The sequence below is a fragment of the Giraffa tippelskirchi genome, chromosome 5 (genome assembly GCF_054371585.1).
Source record: "Giraffa tippelskirchi isolate mGirTip1 chromosome 5, T2T-mGirTip1v1.2.pri, whole genome shotgun sequence".
Taxonomy (NCBI): Eukaryota; Metazoa; Chordata; class Mammalia; order Artiodactyla; family Giraffidae; genus Giraffa; species Giraffa tippelskirchi.
The window spans coordinates 168,320,562-168,337,256 of record NC_137279.1 but is presented as its reverse complement, the minus strand read 5'-3'; the positions used below and the strand labels follow the sequence as shown (position 1 = coordinate 168,337,256).

The 16,695-nt window shown below is 36.7% G+C and overlaps 1 protein-coding gene across 50 annotated transcripts in view; it reads right to left on the bottom strand.

Annotated features, from left to right (window-relative positions):
* The window catches only part of TUT4 (terminal uridylyl transferase 4), a 122,899-nt gene that overhangs the window by 69,803 nt on the left and 36,401 nt on the right, over positions 1–16,695 (bottom strand). For 36 of the 50 annotated variants that reach the window (XR_014052223.1, XM_081485304.1, XM_081485303.1 and 33 more), the window contains one exon: positions 9,552–9,668. The exons of the other annotated variants lie outside the window; for them this stretch is intronic. Coding sequence is in view for 35 of the 36 variants with exons in the window: in XM_081485304.1 (XP_081341430.1) it covers positions 9,552–9,668 (117 nt within the window). In the remaining variant the exon portion in view is untranslated. The remainder of the gene's footprint in view (positions 1–9,551; positions 9,669–16,695) is intronic. 50 annotated transcript variants of the gene reach the window in all.

Below are 16,695 nucleotides of genomic sequence, written 5' to 3'. Positions count from 1 at the left end.
CTGGGGGAAACGCCTGGACAGAGAAAGCTGACAGGCTACACAGTCCATAGCATCACAGACAGTCAGACACAACTAAGCAACTGAGCACTCCATGTTCATGCGCTGACAGACTCAATATTGTTAAGATGTCAGTAGTATCCAAACCAATCTACATATCCAGTTCAATCCCTATCAAAATCCCAACAACTTTTTTGTAGAAAAAGAAAAAACAAATCCTAAAATTCACATGGATCCTCAAGAGACCCCAAACAGCCAAAACAATGTTGAAAAAGAGTAACAAACTTAGGGGACTCAAATTTCCTGATTTCAAAACTTAGGGCAAAGTCACAGTAACCAAAAGAGTATTGCATTGGCATAAAGACAGACACAGAGGCCAATAAAATGAGGGCCCAGAAGTAGATGTTCATATATAAGGTCAAATTATTTTTAATAAAAATATTAAAAACATTCAATATGAAAGAACTGTCTTATCAAAACATGGTGCTAGGAAAGCTGGATTTTTGTTGTTCCATCACTAACTCACATCTGATTCTTTGTGAACCAATGGACTGCAGCACGCTAGGCTTCCCTGTCCTTCACCATCTCCCAGAGTTCACCCAAGTTTATGTCCATCCAGTTGGTGATGCCATCCAACCATCTCATCCTCTGTCATCCCCTTCTCCTGCCTTCAATCTTTCCCAGCATCAGGGTCTTTTCCAATGAGTTAGTTGGCTCTTCCCATCAGGTGGCTAAAGTATTAGAGCTTTAGTATTAGTCCTTCTAATGAGTATTCAGGGCTGATTTCCCTTAGGATTGACTGGTTTGAACTCCTTGTTGTCCAAGGGACATTCAAGAGTCTTCACCAGCACCACAGTTTGAAAGAAGCAATTCTTCGGTGCTCAGGCTTCCTTATAGTACAACTCTCACATCCGTACATAACTACTGGCAAGACCACAGCTTTAACTATACAGACCTTTGTCAGCAAAATGATCTCTTTGCTTTTTAATATACTGTCTAGGATTGTCATATCTTTCCTTCCAAGAAGCAAGCGTCTTCTAATTTCATGGCTGCAGTCACCACCCACAGTGATTTTGGAGCCCAAGAAGAGAAAATCTGTCACTGCTTCCACATTTTCCCCTTCTATTTGTCCTGAAGTGATGGCAACGGAAGTCATGATCTTAGTTTTTTTAATGTTGAGTTTTAAGCCAGCTTTTTCACTCTCCTTTACCCTCATCAAGAGGCTTTTCAGTTCATCTTCATTTTCTGGCATGAGATATGCAGAGTATCATCTGAATATCTGAGATTGTTGCTATTTCTCCTGGCAATGTTGATTCCAGCTTGTAACTCATCCAGCACAGCATCTTGCATGATGCACTCTACATATAAGTTAGATAAACAGGGTAACAATACACTGCCTTGTCATACTCCTTTCCCAATTTTGAACCAATCAGTTGTTGTATATAAGGTTCTAACTGTTGCTTCTTGCCCCACATACAGCTTTCTTAGGAGACAAGTAAGATGGTCTGGTATTTCCGTCTCTTTAAGAATTTTCCAAAGTTTGTTGTGATCCACACAGTCAAAGGGTTTAGCACAATGAAGCACAAGTACATTTTTTTTCTGGAATTCCCTTACTTTCTCTATTATCCAATGAATGTTGGCAATTTGATCTCTGGTTCCTCTGCCTTTTCTAAACCCAACTTGTACATCTAGACATTCTCAATTCAAGTACTGCAGAAGCCTAGCTTGCAGGATTTTGAGCATAACCTTACTAGTACAGGAAATGAGCACAATTGTCCGGTAGTCTGAACATTCTTTAGCACTGCCCTCTTTGAAACTGGGATGAAAACTGACCTTTTCCAGTACTGTGGCCACTGCTGAGTTTTCCAAACTTGCTGACATACTGAGCGCAGCACTGTAACAATATCATCTTTTAGGATTTGAAATAGTTCAGCTAGAATTCCATCACCTCCACTAGCTTTGTTTGTAGTAATGCTTCCTAAGGCCCACCTGACTTCACACTCCAGGATGTCTGGCTCCAAGTGAGCGTCCACACCACACCAGTCCTTAAGACCTTTTATGCATAGTTCTGTGTATTCTTGCCACCTCTTCTGACTCTGTTAGGTCCATCAAAAAAGAGGCACACCTAAATCGATCCTTCTCCAAAGAAGACATACAGATGGCCTACAGGCATATGAAAAGATGTTCAACATCACTAATTATTAGAGAAATGTAACTCAAACCTACAAGGTACCAGCTCACACCAGTCAGAATGGCCATCATTAAAAAGTGTACAAATAAAAATGCTGGAGACACTGTAGAGAAAAGGGAACCCTCCTACATTGTTGGTGGGAATGTAAACCGGTACAACCAGTATGGAGAACGGTATGGAGTTTCCTTAAAAAACTACAAACAGAACCATATGAACCAGAAATCCCACACCTGGAATATATCTGGAGGGAACTCTAATTTGAAAAAATACATGCTCTCCTATGTACACAGGAGCAGCAGTCACAGTGGCCAAGACACAGAAACAAACTAAAGGTCCATCAACAGGATAAAGACATGGTACACATATACAAGAGAATACTACTCAGTCATAAAAAAGAATAAAATAATGCCATCTGCAGCAATATAGATGAACCTAGGGATTATTATACTAAGTGAAATAAGTCAGAAAGAGAAAGAAAAGTACCATGTTCAGTTCAGTCACTCAGTTGTGTCCGACTCTTTGCGACCCCATGAACCACAGCACACCAGGCCTCCCTGTCCATCACCAACTCCCAGAGTCCACCCAAACCCATGTCCATTGAGCCGGTGATGCCATCCAACCATCTCATCCTCTGTTGTCCCCTTCTTCTCCTGCCCTCAATCTTTCCCAGCATCAAGGTCTTTTCAAATGAGTCAGCTCTTCGCATCAGATGGCCAAAATATTGGAGTTTCAGCTTCAACAACAGTCCTTAAAATGAACACCCAGAACTGATCTCCTTTAGGATGGACTGGTTGGATCTCCTTGCAGTCCAAGGGACTCTCAAGAGTCTTCTCCAACACCACAATTCAAAAGTATCAATTCTTCGGCACTCAGCTTTCTTTATAGTCCAACTCTCACATCCATACATGACCACTGACATCATTTTCATGTGGAATCCAAAATAAGACACAAATGAACTTACTTTTGAAACAGAAACAGAATCACAGACATAGAAAACAGATCTGTGTTTGCCAAAAGTGGTGGGGAGAGATGGACTGGGAGGTTTAGGATTAAAAGATATTCAAACAATTATATATGTAGCATGGATTAACAACAAGATCCTGCTTATAGCACAGGGAACTATATTCAATGTCCTGGGATAAACCGTAATGGAAAACAATATTGGAAAGAATGCAGGGCACTTTCCAGGTGGTCCAGTGGCTAAGAGTTCGTACTTCCAACGCAGGGGGCCAGGTTCAATCCCTGGTCAGGGAACTATATCTCACATGTTGCAACCAAGATCCCACAAGCCACAACAAAGATCAAAGATCCTGTGTGCCTCAACTAAGATCTGGCACAGCCAAATAAATAAATAAGCTTTTAAAAAATAATGTATACTGGGATTCCCTAGTGGTCCAGTGGTTAAGAATCCACCTGCCAATGCAGGGAACACAAGTTCAATCCCTACCGGAAGATTCCACATGCTGCAGAGCAACTAAGCCCACACCGCTACTGAGACCATGTGCCACAACTTACTGAAGCCCGTGTGCCTAGAGCCCATGCTCTGCAACAAGAAAACCACCACAATGAGAAGCCTGCACAGCACAACGAAGAGTAGCCCCTGCTGGCTGCAACTAGAGAAAGCCTGCCTGCACAGCAATGAAAACCCAGCACAGCCAAAAATAAATAAAAGTTACTGGCTTACAAGACCATGGATCAATGATTTAAGAAAAAAGAATGTATATATATTGATCTGAATTATTCTGCTTTAGAGCAGAAATTAACACAATATTGTAAATCAACTATACTTGAATAAAGTAAAAATAAATGTGTGTGTGTATATATATATATATATTCTGTGCTCATTATTGTTAGATAATTTCACTGGGTATAGAAATATAGTTTGTTTTTTTTTTTTTAAAAAAAGGACTTCTCTGGTGATCTAGTGCTTAAGACTCTGTGCTTCCAATGCAGGGGGCATGGGTTCAATCCTTGGTCAGGGAAGTTCCTCATGCCATGTGGTGTGGCCAAAAAAATAAAAGAAATATATGCTGACAGGAGATTTTTCCTTCCTCCAGAACTCTGAAGATACTGTTCAATTGTCTTCTGGCTTCCATTGCTGTTACTGATAAGTCAGCCAATATTCCCATCCTCTGCACCTTTGTGAATGACTTTATCTTTTCAGCTGCTTTTAAAAAAGCAACTTTACTGTGGATATAATTTATATAAAATAAATTGCACATATTTAAACTTTACAACTTGGTTCATTTTTGACCTATGTATATAATAAAACCATCACCACAGTCAAGATAATAAACATATCAATCTCTCTCAAAAATTTCTTCATATCCCTTTGTAATCACTCCATCCCTCTTCTACACCCATACTCTGGGAACTACCAATCTGCTTTCTATGATTACAACTTAGACTGAATTTTCTAGAATTTTATATATATAGAATTGCACAGTATATAATCATTTTTGTCTGACTTTTTACAATCATGATACTTAAGATCCATCTATATTGTTGTATAGTCAGTAGTTCACTCCTTTTAACAACAAATAGCATAACAAGATATGGATATACCACATTTATTTGTTCACTTCTTTGGCTAATTATTAAACATAAAACTGCTATGAATATTCATATACAAGTAAGTGTCGAGACATATGCTTTCATTTATCTTGGATAAACCCATAGGAATGGAATGGCTGAATCATGTATTAGTTGTATGTTTAACTTTTAAAAAACTGCTGATATGTTTCAAAAATGGATGTATTACCATGTGTCCTAGTAATTCCACTTCTAGGTATTTATCCAAAAAAAATTAAAACACTAACAGGAAAAGAAATCTGCATCTCCATGTTCACTGCAGCTTTATTTATAATATCCAAGACATGGAAACAACCTACATGTCCACTGATGGATGAGTGAATAAAGAGAATGTGGTCCATATATAAAACATAACATTATTCAGCCATTAAAAAAAGAAAATCTTGCTACGTACAACAACATGGATGGACCCTGAGGGCATACTGTTAAATGAAGTAAGTCTGACCAAGAAAGATAAATACTGTATGATCTCACTTGTATGTGGAATCTAAAAACAACAGCAACAAAAACTGAACTAATACAGAGAACATATTGGTCACTGCCAGAGGCAGGGATTAGTGGTTGGGGGTGAGCGAAATGGGTGAACATAGTCAAAAGGTAAAAGCTTTCAGTTATAAAATAAATCAATCCTTAAGATTTATATATACTTCTTGGTAATAATAGTTAATAATGCAGTATTGTATATTGAAAAGTTGCTAAGCATAAATCTTAAAAGTTCTCACCTCAAGAAAAAAAAGTTATCTGTGGTAGTTGGTATCAACTAAATTTATTGTGGTGATTATGTCACAAAATATATATATGTTGAATCATTATGTTGTACATGTGAAGCTAACATGTTGTATGTCAACCAACTCTCAATTAAAAAATAATTTAAAAATAAATATTTAAAATAAAAAGGTGGATTATTGGGTTGGCCAAAAAGTTCATTCAGTTTTTCTACACCATCTTATGCTATGGAAAATCTCAAACAAACTTTTTAGCCAACTCAATACTATTCTACATTTCCACCAGCACTGTTTTAGACTTGCCATTCATTCACATCCTTGACAACACTTGGCACAGTCAATCTTTCTAATTTTAGCTGTTCTTTTAAGTGCAGTGATTTCCCTAATGATGAATAATGTTGAGCATCTTTTCATGTGTTTGACATCTGTATGTCTTCTCTAATAAAGTGTTGACTCAAATCTTTTCCCCATATTTTTATTTGGTTGTTTGTTTACAGTAGTTCCCCCTCATCCTTGGAGGATATGCTCCAAGGCCTCCAGTGAAAGCCTAAAACCACAGAAAGCACTGACTCTTGTAAATACTATTCTCTTCTTCTACATACATACCTATGATTAAGTTTTATTCATAAATTAGCCACATTAAGAGACTACTCAAATTGCCTGCATCATTACTCTTGCACGTTGGGGCTATTATTAAGTAAAATAAGGATTACTCAAACACAAGCACTGTGATACCACTAACAGCCAATCTGATAACTAAGATGGCTACTAAGCTAACAGACAGGTAGCATACACTATGCAGATACCCACATCATGGGCAGGACAAAGCCAAACAAGAAATTTCATCACACTATTCAATCAGAACCAGACATGGAACAACGGACTGGTTTAAAATTGGGAAAGGAGTACATCAAGGCTATATATTGTCACCCTGCCTATTTAACTTATATGCAGAGTACATCATGCGAAATGTGGGGCTGGATGAAGCACAAGGGAGAATCAAGATTGCTGGGAGAAATATCAGTTAACTTCAGGTATGTAAATGACACCATCCTAATGGCAGAAAGTGAAGAGGAACTAAAAGAGCCTCTTGATGAAGGTGAAAGAGGATAGTGAAAAAGCTGGCTTAAAACTCAATATTAAAAAAACTATGATCATGGCAACCAGTCCATCACTTCATGGCAAATAGATGGGGAAACAATGGAAACGGTGACAAACTTTATTTTGTTGGCATCCAAAATCACTGCGAACGACTACAGCCATGAAATTAAAAGATGCCTGCTCCTTGGTAGAAAAGCTATGATGAACCTAAGACAGAGTATTAAAAAACAGAGACTACTTTTCCAACAGAGGTCCATCTAGTCAAAGCTATGGTTTTTCCAGTAGTCATGTACCAGTGTGAGAGTTTGGACCATAAAGAAGGCTGAGTGCCAAAGAATTGATGCTTTTGAACTGTGGTGTTGGAGAAGACTCTTGGACACCAAGGAGATCAAATCAGTCCATCCTAAAGGAAATCAACCCTGAATATTCGCTGGAAGGACTGATGCTAACGCTGAAACTCCAATACTTTGGCCACCTGATGCAAAGAACTAACTCACTGGAAAAGATCCTGATGCTGGGAAAGATTAAAGGCAGGAGGAGAAGAGGACGACAGAGAATGATATGGTTGGATGGCATCACAGACTCAATGGACATGAGTTTGAGCAAATTCCAGGAGATAATGAAGGACAGGGAAGCCTGGCATGCTGTAGTCCATGGGTTCACAAAGTCAGACATGACTGAGCTACTGAACTGAACTGAATTCAGAATGGCATGCAGTTTAAAATTGTACACTCTTTATTTGTGGAATTTTCCATTTGATATTTTCAGACATGGCTAACCAAGAGCAACTGAAACCATGGAAAGCAAAACCATGAATAAGGGGTGATTACTGTACTTATTACTGAGTTTTGGAAGTTTTTTATTTCTTCTAGATACAACTCATTTACCTGATATGATCTGTGAATAATCTTTTCCCAATCTGCAGCTAGTATTGTCTGTCATTCTTTAAATCATATCTTTCAAACAGCAAAAGTTTTTAATTTTGAGTAAGTCCATTCATCATTTTTTTCCTCTTTAGTATCATATCTAAGAAATTTTGCCTAATCCAAGGTCATAAAGATTTTCTACCATATCTTATCCTGGAAATTTTATACTTTTAGGTTTTACATTCAGGTCTATAAGTAAGGTATGGATCAAAGGTCTTTCTTTATACATGGATATTTAACTAATTCATATGTTTAAGAGAGTATAATTTCTACACTGAATTGCCTTTGAATCTCTGTAAAAAAAAAAATCAGTTGTTCATACAAGTGTGCCATTTCTATACTCACTATTCTGCTCCACTGATCTATTTGTCTACTTGCTGCCAATACCACACTGCCTTATTACTGTAGTTTAAGTCTGTAAAGTAGGTGTTGTTAGTCCTCCAACTTTGTTCTTTTCTAAATTCTTTTGTATCTTCTAGGGCCTCTGCTTTCCCAGATGAATTTCAGCTTTTCTCTTCCTTCTTTTTTAGTTTTCTTTATTGAAGTATAGTTGATTTGCAGCATTTCGGGTTACAACAAAGTGATTCAGTTATACATACATACATACATACGTAAGTACATACAGATATATTCTTTTTCAGATTCTTTTCCATTATAGGTTACTACAAGATATTGAATATAGTTCCCTGTGCTATAAAGTAGGTCCTTGTTGCTTATCTATTTTAAATATAGCAGTGTATATTCCAGATGAATTTTAGAATCAGGCTTTCAATTTAGGATTTTGCTCAGGATTGGGCTGAGTCTATAGATCAGTTTAGAAAGAAATTTAATAATATTAGTTCTTCCAACACATAAATAAGGCTGATAAAATTTGAGTGACTTCTTTTTCTTCTAAGTTGTTGAATTTTTTTAATGCATTTTTCTTCCAATAGAAATGTACTGATCAACTATGCGTCAGATACTGTACTTAAGAATGAAGAAAAATAAATAAATAAGAAGTTAAATCTGCCCTTGAAAACATTTACATACTGAAGTCTGCAAGAGGACAGAAGCACAGATATTTATAATACGTAAGTAAAAGGTTTTCTGATCAAGTCAATATGGGAACACGAAGAAAGTATCTATATCACAGACTTGCTGGAAAGGTCAAGTAAAAGAGTATTTTTCAGAGAGGATATCTTAGAGATAAGTAAGAAGCTATACAGAATGAATATTACAATTTTGAAAAGAAAAAAATTAAATAGCTAACATACTAATGAATTTCAAACAGAAAACACTCTAATAACTGATCACATATGAATCCCCAAAGTCTGAACCTTATCAGGCCCTGCGTGATCTAGACTTCTCCAGCTTCATCTCATACCATTTTTCCCCTAGATCACTTGCTCCAGTCACACTAGACTCTTTCAGTTCATCATATGTCATGTCCTTTCATACTTTAGAGACCTTTATTCATGCTGCTTTTTTGTGTAAAATGCTCTCATCTCACCCTTCTATGCCACTTAGCTTTCTACCTTTTCAACACCTACTTCAAGGTTCAACAACTCAAATGTCATTTTCTTAAAGAAATCATCCCTCCTCTACATTAAGTAAAATATGCTTTGTATACTTCCTTAGTATCACAATTCCCCCTTTAATGAAACTCATCATATTTAAATCCTTATTCATTATATGCTTTCACCAATACTTAAGAAACTCTTGAGGGCAAGAACCATGACTATCTTATTCACCACTCCATAGACCTAACACATAAGAACTCAATAAAAATCAGTTGGACTGACTGTACCTGACTTTTAAGCTTAGGAATCACAACATACTTGAGGATGCGCAAACTAGTCACTGAGAAGGTTCCCCTCCTGACCATCTAACAGAAGGAGGGTAATCACAGCTTTCAACACTACCGTATCAGTTACTACTGTAAGAATGGACAAACACTTGGGTTTTAGTTTCATTAATAAAAATATTTCATACAGTTTTATCATTCAATAAATAAATAAAATATTTTCTAAAAAGGCTTACCAAAATGTTTTTCTTATGTCGTTTCTCTTTTATATGTTTATGAGCTCCCTGGATGTTTTCAATGTGAATTAAGCAAAGTTTGCATAGATATCGGCAATTGGTATATTCTGGTGAGCGCTAAAAAAAAATTTAAAAACACATTTTTTTCAGAAAACAGAAACAGTAAAATTTTTTACTATATATGTTAATACAACAACTATGTAAATATATGAGGCAAAAATAAGCAGTGAAGTAATACTTTTTAATAAACAATTCAATACTCATACACCCAAGAGGTAGGTGTCCTTTTTAAAGTAGTCATCATAGGAGATAATATACTAATTTCAAACAATATCATGATAGTCCTAAATATGTCTGATATTCATCTAATATAGTCTTTAGAATTCATTGTAAGATAAGAAAGGCAGTATTATTATTTAGTGTTATTCCAACACTGCCAATAATTGGTTTCAAAATTTCAGTCTTTTTGATTCCTATAAAAAATAAAATCTCTCAAATTGGGGATTTCAAAAGAATCTACATATATGGGGCTTCCCTGGTGGCTCAGTGGTAAAGAATCTGCCTACCAGTGCAGGAGATGCAGGTTCGATTCCTGAATCAGGAAGATCCCCTGGGGAAGGAAATAGCAACCCACTCCAGTATTCTTGCCTGGGAAATCCCATGGACCAAGGAGCCTTGCAGGCTTCAGTCCATGGGGTCGCAAAAGAGTCGAACACAACTTAGTGACTAAACAAACAACAAGTACTATAAATACAGAAGACAACTCCAAAAGATGAGTTGTGAAAACACTCTAATAAATTACAATCACATGGGAATAAATGGATAACCTCTTGAGGTAACTACTCTGAAAGGAAAAACAATTACGACAGATGGAAAGTAGCAGTCACAATACTTAAATCATACTTTATACAAGCATTCTTGAAATAATAAAAAGTTAAAAATTTCAAAGTGCCTGTTATATGCTAGGCACTATGCCTGATGTTCAACATAAAATTTATCATTTTAACTCCTCTAATAACCCTATTACATTGTTATTATCTTCATTTTATACACCTGGGGGAAAAAAGCTCACAGAGTTTGTAACTTTCACAAGAATACAACAGTATTACAAGGTAGACACTGAATTTAATTTCATGTACATCTGAATCCAAAGCCAAGACAAATCCAAAAACCCTAAGATGATACAATAAAAAATTACCAAAACACAATGAATCTATGTTGAATTTTAAAACATTGTTTCTAGTTCCTTACACTGAAATTGCAGCAATGCTTAATTTTTACCTCATACTGACCTTCAATAGGCTGCAACTCCTGACAAAAAGATTCTCTTACTTCAGAATGTAACACAATTTCTTTTAAATAGGAAACCTGCCCCAAATTTAGCAACAGTCCTGCCACAGATCAAAAATAAACATAGCTTTCACTTATAGAGTATCCATTATTAACCTTACAATATCCCTATGAGGAATTCCTCATTTTACTGGCAAAGCAACTAAATCCCTAGAATTAAGAAATTCACCCAAGGCAATAAACAAGTAAGAAAAATCAGTTCAATCTAGTCATTTCTTTACTTTAAAATTATTTCAAATCTGTCCTTATTGGGGAATGAATTAAGCTCTCACAGAGACTTCTCTTAGTTTCCAACCATAACTACTTCTTAATTCACCAAATATTTTCTGAGCTCATACTGCCTGTCAAATATTCTCTAGGAGCTGAAGATAATAATGTAAACAAAATAGATGAAAATTCTTGTCCTCATGAATTTACATTCTAGGATAGAAAGACAGGTAATAAATAATTAAATGCACAAATAAAAAAATAGGAATTTAAGGGAGGTATCTTCATTTTAAAAATAGAATCATCATTTACTGATAAAAATGACTTAAAGGAAGTGAAGGACTGAGTTGTATGGATGTATGAAAACATTTAAAGTGAAGAGAAATGTGAATGCTAAGACCCTGAGGCAAGAATGTGCTTAATTTGTTTGAGAAACTGCAAAAAAAAAAAAAAGCTACTATGACTGAAGAGAGAGGTAATAGAAGTCAGATCACAAGGCCCCTTGGAAGGACTCTAAGTTTTATTCTAAGTGTGAGGGGAAGGTACTGAAGACTTCTGAGCAGAGAATTACAAGATCTAATCTAATTTTACAGGGATCACTTGCCTTCTTTATCAAGAAAAGAAACAAAAAGAACTTATTGCCATTATAAGCACATCGCAATAATCCAGATGACACTGACTTGGTTCAAGGTGAATTGTGGAAGTGGCAAGAAGGGCTGGACTGAGGAGTTGAAAGCATAAATACAAAATACCTAAAGCCATGAATATTGATGACGTCACTAAGGAAATCACATGCCCACTTATCAGACAACTTCTTCAAATGTAAAATGTGAGCAGACAAGGATATGTCTGGAATCTTTTAGTAAGAAAAGCTTGGTATAACACTGAATGGGGAGACAAAAGGCCTGAAATGACATCTCAACTGATCTTGGATAAATTTCTAACACTTAAACCTGCTTCTATGTCCATAAAAATGAAGTAATAAAAACTGCCCTACTTGGTAAAATAACTCATTTCTACAAGTAGCTAATCTTTATTTAGTACTTAGCATACACCAGGCACTGCACCAAGAACTTTACCTCTACTATCTAATCGTCATAGCCCAATAAGCAAATTTCTATCAACTCCATTTTAATGATAAACTGAGGTTTAAAGCTAAATAACTTATCAATGTTAACTGGTTTAAAGAAATTAAATAACCTCCCAATTCTAACCACTTACTTAATCAGTAAGTGGCAGAACTAAGACCCAGTGACTCCAAAACCCACTTATTTAACCAGGAAGCAAACTATATCTAATCACTATCCAACTACTATATGCAAGGTGCTGTATTAAGCATAACAGTAAATAAGACAAAAACATCCTCATCATCATGAAGCTTCTAGTTTCACAGAAGGGACACATGAAAAATACTTACAATGTTTAAAAATGTCTTTATTATAGTATAATATTTTATTTTACCATTAACAAACACACTGGTAAGTTTACGTAGACCAGCTAGAATAAAGATTTGTGTCCTGAACAACCAATGGGTCAAACAAAAAATTAAAGGGAAATAAAAGTTTCTTGAGACAAAACTGGAAAAACAACATACGAGAACCTGTGGGGTACAGCAAGAGCAGCTCTAAGAGGAAAGTTCATAGCAATAAATGCCTCTATTAAGAAGCAAAGAAAATGAAAGTAAAAGTCGCTCAGTCATGTCTGATTCTTTACGATCCCATGGACTATACAGTTCACGGAATTCTCCAGGCTAGAATACTGGAGTGGGTTGCCTTTCCCTTCTTCAGGGGATCTTCCCAACCCAGGGATGGAACTCAGGTCTCCCGCATTGCAAGTGGATTCTTCACCAGCTGAAACACAAGGGAAGCCCAAGAATACTGAAGTGAGTAGCCTATCCCTTCTCCAGCGGATCTTTCCAGCCCAGGAATCAAATCAGCCACAAAAAAAAATACTACCATTTGCAACAACATGGATGGACCTTGAAGGAATTATGCTAAGTAAAATAAGTGAGATAGAGAAAGATTAATACTCTATGATCTCACTTTTATATGGAATCATTTTTTTTTAAATCCCTCAAAGAAAAAGAGATCAGACTTCTGATTACCAGAGGCGGAGGGGAGAAGACGGGAATATTGGAGAAGTGTGGATAAAAAGTACCAACTTCCAGTTATAAGATAAATAAGCGCCAGGAATATAATGAGCACTGCTGTTATGATTTGGAGAAGGCAATGGCACCCCACTCCAGTACTCTTGCCTGGAAAATCCCATGGATGGAGGAGCCTGGTGGGCTGCAGTCCATGGGGTCGCTAAGAGTCGGGCACGACTAAGCGACTTCACTTTCACTTTTCACTTTCATGCGCTGGAGAAGGAAATGGCCACCCACTCCAGTGTTCTTGCCTGGAGAACCCCAGGGACGGGGGAGCCTGGTGGGCTGCCGTCTGTGGGGTCGCACAGAGTCGGACACGACTGAAGTGACTTAGCAGTAGCAGCAGCAGCTGCTATGATATATAAGAAAGTTGCTGAGAGTAAATCCTAAAAGTTCTCATCAAAGAATATTTATTAGTTTTTTCTTTTCTTTTTATTGCATCTATATGAGATGTTAGCTAAACCTACTGTGGTAATTATTTCAATCCATGTAAATCGAATCATCATGCTATATACCTTAAATTTATACAGTCAATGTATATCAATTACTTCTCAATAAAACTGAAAAAAATAAAAGCAGTAATTTTAAATTAAAAAAAAAAGGATTCCTGGGCATGGAGAGTCTAAGTATTTCCCAGTCAATATTTAGCACTTACTATCAGGTGGCACAGTCATAAAGAATTCACCTGCCAAAGCAGGAGACACAAGAGACTGGATTTGTTCCCTAAGTGGGGAGGATTCCCCTGGAGTAAGAAAAGGCAACCCACTCTAGTATTCTTGCCTGGAAAATTCCATGGACAGAGGAGTCTGGTGGGCTACAGTCCATGGGGTCATAAAGAGTTGGACACGACTGAGCAGGCATGCATGCATACATGGGGAAATTTACTCTTTTGATCTACATTGATTCCCAACCTTTCTGGCACCAGCGATGGGTTTCATGGAAGGTAAGTTTTCCACAGATGGGGTGGGATGGTTTGGGGATGATTCAAGCACATTACATATATTGTTCACTTTATTTCTATTACTATTGCATCAGCTTCACCTCAGATCATCAGGTATTAGATCTCGGAGGCTGGGGACGCCGATCTAACAGTTTGGGTTTATTCTTTCTTTGCTACAGGTTAAAAAGTCTATGTCTTTACTCTTTGATTCGATAATCCATAAGTAAACTATGAACCAAATACCTGATGCAATCAAAAGCAAGCTGGTAAGAATATTCTTAATGAGTATTTAAAACTGGTAAAGAAAAGTTTAATTTAAGAATATAATGGATTGAAAACAAGAGGTTTTGGAAGGCATGAAAATCAAAAAGGTGTCAGAAAAAGAAGACTTTATAGACATCTACGCTGGAGAAGGAAATGGCAACCCACTCCAGTGTTCTTGCCTGGAGGATCCCAGGGACGGCAGAGCCTGGTGGGCTGCCTTCTATGGAGTCGCACAGAGTTGGACACGACTGAAGCGACTTAGCAGCATGCTGGTACTAGCACTCTGATTTTACATCATCACTATTTAAATTCAACAACAATAAATTTGACATGCTTTCAAGATTTCTTTCACCTCAGGCCCTTCTTTCCTACTACTATCAAATATCCATTCTACCCCAACTTGTTCCTTTTCCCAACAAGTGACTTTTCCTGCTTCATATACTACACATTTTCACATCTAGTCCCCTGCTTATATTTCTTGAAAACACATTTCACCTTTCCTTTATACATGTCATACAATTGACCTACATCACCATTCTCCAACCCACCTACTCAACTCCTAGCCATTTCTGCAAACTCAGTTCCAATGTCACTTTCTTATAAAGCATTCCCAAATTTATGCCTCTATACCCCAACTCAAGTTGGGATCCCATTTTTCAAATATTGTTACTACTATTATTATTTGCTTACATGTCTTTCTCTAAAAGAAACCCTAAAAAAGCAGTATAATGAAGCCATGTATGCCCCAATTCTAACTTTTTATCACCAGATCATGGCACACAAGTATTTAATATTTATCCTGATAATGCACAGATCCAGACTAATTCCAGACTTAGGAAAAAGAAAGTGAAAGGAAAGACAGAACTATGTAAACAGCAAATTGAAAAAAAGACTTCCTTCTAACTAGGGTTGTGTGAAACTATATAAGCCAAACTCTTTCCTACTTTTATATATTCTTTGATATTCCTTCCTACTTTCACAGGATAACTACTTTGTCATAAGTTCTACTAATGACTCAGGATTGCCTTCTTCAATTTAGATATGACCTTTTTTCTAAGTTATACAAAATCATACCATTTCTTTTTTTCCTTCCTTATTTATCAGGGATGATGACCTATTATATTAGGTTGGTGCAAAAGTAATTGCAAGTCTGCATTGTTGAAATTTGCCATTTGATATTGGACTACATTCTTAAATAAATGTTATGTTATACATCATTTGAATGCCCACTTCTTGCTTTATGTTTTTTGCTAATGAATTATTACCAGCTGTTTATTTTATATGTATTTTAGACTATGGAAACGATGTTAGACAAAAAGCAAATTCGAGTGATTTTCTTATTTGAGTTAAAAATGAGTTATAAAGCAGCAGAGACAACTCACAACATCAACAACGCATTTGGCCAGGAGCTGCTAATGAATGTTTAGTGCAGTGGTGGCTCGAGAAGTTTTGTAAAGGAAATAGGAGCCTTGAAGATGAGGAGCACAATGGCTGGCCATCAGAAGGTGACAATGATCAACTGAGAGGATCGTCGAAGCTGATCCTCTTATAACTACAGGAGAAGTTGATGAGTGATGAAAGAAAACGTGATGAAGAGTGGATTTTACACAACTAGCAACGACCAGCTCAGTGGCTGGACTGAGAAGAAGCTCTAAAGCACTTCCTAAAGTCAAACTTGCACCAAAAAAAGTCAGAGTCACTGGTGGTCTGCTGCCAGTCTGATCCACTACAGTGTTCTGAATCCTGGAGAAACCATTACAGGGAAAATGCTTCCACAGGATGCAGAAAATGTTTTCTAAGAGTTCATTGACTCAAGCATGGATTTTTATGCTACAGGAATAAACAAACTTATTTCTCATTGGCAAAAATGTGTTGATTATAATGATTCCTATTTTGATTAATAAAGATGTGTCTGAGCCTAGTTCTAATAATTTAAAATTCAGGGTCTAAAACCGTACTTACTTTTGCACCAACCTAGTATTTCCCTGTATGCATACTCACAAATATCCCAAGTATCTATTTAAGAACAAAATGATTTATGGTTCTTTCCTTCAACATCTAGCAGTGCTTTTGTTGTTAAGGCTGGGAATGTGTATTTCTAGGTCAGGAAATTAATAAGTACTTAGGAACAAGATACCAATGGCTAGAACAGTTTCTAATACATAGAAGATACTCAGTAAATATGGGAGAAAAGAGAAAGAGAAAACCTAGGGGGAAAGGAGAAAGTTTAGTATATC